This window comes from Pteropus vampyrus, unplaced genomic scaffold (genome assembly GCF_000151845.1).
Source record: "Pteropus vampyrus isolate Shadow unplaced genomic scaffold, Pvam_2.0 Scaffold678, whole genome shotgun sequence".
Taxonomy (NCBI): Eukaryota; Metazoa; Chordata; class Mammalia; order Chiroptera; family Pteropodidae; genus Pteropus; species Pteropus vampyrus.
In genome coordinates, this window is record NW_011889459.1 from 34438 (window position 1) to 41208 (window position 6771).

General features: G+C 53.8%; 1 protein-coding gene across 1 annotated transcript in view; it reads right to left on the bottom strand.

Moving 5' to 3' along the window:
- The window catches only part of SCLY (selenocysteine lyase), a 26596-nt gene that overhangs the window by 13822 nt on the left and 6003 nt on the right, over nt 1–6771 (bottom strand). Inside the window, exons 3-6 of the mRNA XM_023526027.1 lie at nt 6579–6679; nt 2645–2825; nt 403–530; nt 59–223 (exon numbers count right to left, since the gene is read on the bottom strand). Coding sequence (XP_023381795.1) covers nt 59–223; nt 403–530; nt 2645–2825; nt 6579–6679 — 575 coding nt within the window. The remainder of the gene's footprint in view (nt 1–58; nt 224–402; nt 531–2644; nt 2826–6578; nt 6680–6771) is intronic.

Below are 6771 nucleotides of genomic sequence, written 5' to 3' on the forward strand. Positions count from 1 at the left end.
TCCCAGGGCGCGGCCCTCGGCAGAGAGCCAGCCCGTGCTGTGGGCTCCGCGGACGCACCTTGTGGCCCACAATGGTCAGGAAGTCCACAGCCAGGTCGGCTACGTCCACGCGCCTCTTCCCCAGGGCCTGCGCGGCGTCCGTGTGCAGCAGGATGGGAGGCAGCCCGGCCGCCGCCCGCTGCTGGTTCAGGGCTCGGACCCGCTGGCCGAGCTCGGGGATGGGCTGCAGAGGGGACAGAAAGGGCTGAGGACGCCGCTTTGACGGGATGCAAGCCGAAGGACAGAAACGAGGGACATTCATGAGGACAGGCCGCGAAAGTCGCAAACTGCAATGCGGGGAAGAGGATGCCCATGGGAGGCGTAAGCGTCCCTGCCAGGCCGTTATGGGGCGGGGCCACTCACCATGACAACGCCGGTCTCGTTATTGGCCAGCATGATGGTCACGAGGCACGTGGTCGGGCGGACAGCGGCCAGGATGTCATCGACCTCTGCCCGGCCATTCACCTTGGACACCGGGACAAAGGTGACCGCTGAGGCAGAAAACACAAGCACCGAGGTGAATCCTACAAAGTACCGTCTTGATAGTTCGTTTAGATGCAGGTTAACGAAAGCACGTCCCACTTTCACGTTCCCAATGAAAACGGAATTTCTCGTAAGGGCTCAGAACACCACAGAGGACGACGAGCCCCGCTGAGACCCGCCCGGAAATGACTCGAACTCTTCTAAGTGAAGCTTCAATCGGGGGGTTCATTTCGGGGGACACGCTCTCCTTTCTGTTTGTCGGGGACCCACGAGGGGACACTGTCCGCTCACGAGAGCATCTCGGCGCACCTCGTCCTAACCTCTGCTCACTCAGCACTCCTACCCGCACTTACCCCAGGCACTGATAATCTTATTGCTGCAAGAGGAAGATAAGTGGGGGTGACTAAAAGAGGTTTTTGGCTCAAAATGGTGGATGACAAACAGCTACTTTCCCCTCAAGGTCCCCCTGAAATGAGAGAAGAGGTGTACTTCTAAACAAGGGTTACCTGTGGGCAGGCACTTTTGAGGAACCCCCAGAAAGACGACAGGAATGGCATCCAATTAATAGGAAGCAGGGGGGCTCCACTCTGAACTCTAAGGGTGTGACTGGGTCCACTGACCACCAAGTTCAGGGCGCACAGCGCCGAGCAGGGTGGAGGCCCACTGCTGAGGCAGGCAGAAGGCCGGCCTCCGACACCCGAGCACCGCGCTTTGCGCCCAGCGGGTGGGTGCCACCGCATATGGATGAAGGGCCGAGCTCACGCACCCGCTACCCCAGAAAAATGAACACGTGTCACACAAACACAGACAAATGCTCATCATGGCTTTAGCGCGATGCCAAGTGGTCATCAAATGGTCATCGGCTGATGAGTGGGTGAACAAATTGTGAACATTATCACATAAAATAGATTATTCATCCATATGAAGGAATTTAGTAGTGATACACGTGGATGGACCTTGAAGACGGTAGGCTGAGAGAAGTCAGTCACAAAGACGCGTATCACATGATCTCTTTTGCATGAAAGACCAGAAGTGGGGGCTCTAGGAACGGAACGGGGATTCGCGGCTGCCTGGGGTGAGGGAAACGGAGTCAGTTGCCTCTGAGAAGCAGGACAGGAAGGGGGCGGCAGGGGATGAAACTTTACTTTGTACTTTATACCTTTCTATGATGTTTAAACTGTTTCCACCCCGTGGATGGTTACACTTTGTAAAAAGTTGTGTAATTTGAAACAAGAGGTTAAATGCAACAGTAACTAATCACGACATGTACTAAGTTGCCCTTCCTTGTACAAAACACAGAAAAAGGCCCCAGGGATTAAGAAAAATTGCGACTTAAATAACAAAGTGAGACCTGACTTGTTTTTAAAGTGGTGCATTCAGGTAAAATCAGGAGGAGAACCTTTCCAAACAGCAAGATCCACAGAAGGCTTCGCCCTCAGATGGAGCAGTTCTGCACAGTCCTTTAAGATAAAAATAACTCCCCCAAGTCACCTTCAGGTTTGCAGGCCGCTTAAATAAGAAAGCTAAGGCTGCGAAGAAACGCTTTCTCATTTAAAGGAAAGCATTAACCTCAGCTGTCAGGGAAGAAAAGGCTCTGATGTTTTCGAGTTAGTGGTCTACGCCCTGTGCCGTGCGACAGCTAGCTGTCACTGCGGGCCAAGCCCGACGCCACCCTGCCCTCTGTCCCTCGCCTCTTGCCGAGACAGTCGAGCAGCAGGAGCATTACTCTGGTTTGCTCCACCTGAAGTCGGCATCTATTTGATCCTTTCCCTTCCGATCAGAGGAAGTGAAAGCCAAGATCTAGTTATTAAAACCAAACACCATTTAGCGTTTTATAGACAAGCTATTCAGATACGTATTTATTATATACAAAACTCTGAAATGTCTCTCAGGAATACCCGTGACCAGCTCTGCACCTGATTATCACTTTTGTCCTAAGGGAAAGCCTCACGGCACTCCCCAATGCAACCTGGAAGAACACGTGTCCCCTGGACCTGTGTCCCCTGCACCCGAGAACAGCCCGGAAGGCCGCATACGAAGGGTAAATGGTTCACCGCGCCCCTCCACTGCATCGGCCAGCCGAGGTCAGTGGAGCTGTCCCCGCCCGGCTGGTCACACTCACCAGCCATTTGTTCTTCCTCCAGATGCTCCAGGGGAAGTCGGATGGAGTCGTGTTCCACGCTGCTGGTGACGACGTGAGGCACGGCCCTCTCCCCGGGGCTGTGACGCTCAGAAGCGTCCCCACTTGAGGTGTGGGTTTTGTGGAAATGCCTCAGCACAGAATGGATTACCAAATTGTTTGACTGCAGAGAAACAGCGAAAACAACATTTACAAAACTTGTCCTGAGGAGAGAGAGTAGCAAGCTCTCTCACGTGGCTGTTCCTCGTGGCTAACATTCAAAAAGGAAAAATGCTCAGCTTCCCAGCTGTACCCTTTGAAAGGCCTCACTATAAAGATTTGGGGGTTGCAAACTTTCAAAAAAACTTCGGAACAAATTTCCGGTCAATTATGCCTGCTTCGTTATAAGAAGCAACATTCTATATTTTAAAACTTTATCAACCTGTCAGGAAAGAGTATTTTGCCCAGGCCCCGGCGCTAGAGGGGACGCAAGCCAGCACACCCGCTGCTCGGGGCCACCCATGCATCTCGCAGACCAAAGCTTTGACTCAGCAAGCTTGTGCTTGGACTTGATCCTACAGCTACAGTTGCAAAGCAGAATGATGGATGGAAAGTGTAGCGCTGCTTGTAATGGCGAAACTTTGTAAAGCCCTTCGGTGTCTAGCAATAAGGGAACTTATTATTCGGCATCCTCAGTGGAGCGCCAGATATAAAAAAATCACGGGGAGAAAAGGTAGCAAACGTTATATACAGTAACCTATAATTTGTATAAAAAGGGTGAGATACGTACACATTTGCTTACACGTGCAAAAAATCCTGAAAAAGTATAAAGGGAAGGAGAATATACAAATATACAGACTTCTGTGCTTTTAATGCACAGATTATATCCGGAGGACACAAAACAAATAATACAGGTCTCCTGTGGAAAAAGTAGCTAGCTGAGGGCGTGGGGGGTGGGAAAAACCTTTCTTTAAAAAAAAAAAAAAAAATCTTTTCTCTTATTTTTAAGTATAACATATATATATAGAAAACTGTAAAATATAAGTTTAATGAAAAAACCTGACAGTGATTACCAGAGTAACTCACCTGGGTCCAGACAAAAAACACTGCCCGCACCGCAGGGGCCCCCACCCCTACAGCTGACCGCACCCTGGTTTTCAAGGTAATAATTTTCTTGCTTTTCTTTATCTTTTTACTTCCTATGTGAGCATCTCTAAACAAGATTTTCCCTCTTTTGACTTTCACATGAAAGTCAAATCGAATTGATTTGTTGTGATTTAGGACGCAGTCTAGTCCAGTGTCTGCATAGCGGGGAAGCGACAGGTGCTGCTGGCCCTGTGCTGAGGGCAGCAGTCACGTGGTGCCTGAGGTGGGGCACTGGAACCACGCTGAGTGTCACAGCAGAGGCCTGCTGGGGTCTGCCGCAGCCACACAGTAGTTTGCTCCATCAGAGACGCACGGAATTAACGGTGAGGAGGTGGTCGGGGATGATGGCTCGGATGTGCTTTTCCAAAAGCTGGATGCTTCTTTAGAAGTCCCAGGTCACACTCTCGCAGAAAACGCAGCTGCCCACACAGTGAGCGATTCTGTCCAGAAAAGCAGGGCCTTCCAGGCTGTGTGTGTGGCTGAAGTGGCCCTGTAATCCCATTTAAGGGGGTCCTGGGGTCTGTGTGCCATAGGTCACCATGGAGGGCAGCAGGAAAGACTGCTGTCTGTGAATGAGATGCCCAGGCCCCGCCCACCTGCCGCCCCCACCCCAAGGTGGCTGCTGACTGGGACACAGGACCCCTGGTGCACCGGGAGCACAGCAGCCTGTTGGAACCAGCAGGTCACACCTATGGATGCGCCCTGCGTCCCCAGGCCACAGCGCTGCTAGGCACCGGGTTCCAGATGAGGCCAGCCGGCCCCACCGGCAGCTGGGGCCGAGGGGGCTCCTCGTGAACCACTAGGAGTCTGGTGCTGGGGTGGGGGTCACAGAGCCCAGGGGCCTGGCAGCAGCGCCCCCTCCCCTCACTCAGCCAGGCCGCCGGGCTCTGCTCTGCCGGCGTCGGCTTCCTTTCGACTGTCTTCGCCCCGTGTCGCGAGCTGCACCGTGCTGCTGCAGGCAGCCGTGTGGCAGTCCTGTGCGGCTGCATCACGCGAGCATCCTAACCTGGAGGGACATCGGGGCGGTCCCAGTTTCTGGCTGTCATGAGCGCTGCTGTGACCAGTCCCTCCCTGTCTCTTGGTGCCCACACGCCTTGTCGGTGTGACATGTACCTGTGAGTGGGACTGCTGGCGTGGCACATGGCACCCTGCCTGGGCGTGCCCACTGCCCCCCGGCCCTCGTCAGCCGTCACCGGGTTCTTCCCTCTCGCCACCTGGCAGGTGTGCCGAGGGGCTTCCACCTTGTTACTGGCACACTCTGGTTACTGGTGAGACTGAGCGCCTGTCGCGAGCAGCTTGTGCCATCCACACTTCTCCTCTGTGACGTGCGCATGCGAGTTCACTGTCCGTCTTTCTGCTGCTGCGTCAGCGGCCTGGTCAGTGACGTGCTGCGAGCGCCTTCTCCGCCGTCTGACGGGCCTTGTGTTTTCTTCCGTGTTCCTCAATGAGTTTCTTTTGTCGTGACGGTGGTGGCCGACTTTATCGATCTTTTCCTTTATGGTCAATGTTTTCTCTATTCTAGTTAAGAAAGCCAACGCTCTTAAACATCACAAAAAAATGAACTCATCACCTAAAAGCTTTATAAATTTTACTCTTCATAATCAGGCCTTGGCTGTGCCTGGAGCTTTTCTCCCGTCGTGATGCAGGAACCCAGCCAGCTCCCTTGACCACGGTCCCTCCAGCGCCATTTACTCAAGAGACCACCCTCCTGTTACGCTAACTCAGCCTCTTACGACGATCATATAACTATTTGAGCCAGAAAAAGTTTTACATAAGAGGGTACTGTTAAAATTAGGCCAGGACGACAGGCGCTTCCTGGGACAGTGCTGCCCACACAAGCACACGCCCGCCGCTGCTGGTCCATCCCGCCCCGCCCTACGGCCATCTGCCCCATCGCTGGCAGAGCGAGTCCCCTCCCTGTGCTCTCAAGCTTCACGGAGCCGCGACTACTCTTGGCCTTTTTATTCCCCTATGAATTAGTGCGGTGACTCCCCCAGAATGTGTCAGAACTCCGATGGCGGTCGCGCTGTGCAGGGAGCTGAGGTGCTCGCGATGCCGAGTCTTCCCATCCGTGGGCCGGGCCCCACTGGCACGGGCACTGGCACTCAGCGACGTTCCCGCAGCTTTCCCAGCGAGGGCCTCGCAAGTTCCTTTGCGCCAGATGTAGCTCCTAAGGACTCGACATTTTTTGTGCCCTGGTAAACACCTGGTTTGTTGCTGGTACGTGAAAACGCAATCGACTCTTCTGCGTGAGAACCGCGCGGAATTTCCTCAGGATCACGGATAACCCAGCCGCGCGTTCCCCCAGGCTTCCCGCACCTACGGTCACGGCCCTGTGCGGCCCGCTGCTTTCCTCTCCGGCACCACGACGACACGCCGAGTGTCGTGGGCTGAGCTGAGGCCTCGGCGCCATCACCCTGTCCTGGAGTATCTTCCATCACTTTACAAAGAGAACCTTTGGAATGGGTCAAAGCGCACGCCCTTGAGAAGGTGAACGTCTTAGCGGGGCTTTGGAAAATGAGTCCAGGGCGAAGTGAAGGGAGACCTCATTGTTCAAACGGCAGTGCGAGGCAAGCTAATCCACACACGACACTTCACGACCTCAGGCGCCTGGAACTATGGGCTAAATATTAGCTAGCTACGTCACGCTAACTCGCAAAATAGCAAGACCAAGCGTTACTCTCTCCTAAAAAAAAAAAAAAAAAAAAAAAAAAAAAAAAAAAAGGCGCCACGAAGGAGCCACCTTCTGTCGCTCGTTCCACCTCCCAGCCGGAGGAGCGCGCCCGTTTACCTCTGTGCCCCCGGAGGTGAAGACGATGTCCTGAGGCTCCCCGCCTATCATCTTCGCCAGGTTCGCCCGGGCCGCACTGATGATGTCCTTGGCCTTCCTACCTTGAGAGACCAAAATGGAAATGCGTTAACGTGGCTCCGCCAGGTCCAGCCAACACGTTTAAGAGAATGACCAGACGCCAAGGAACGAGGAT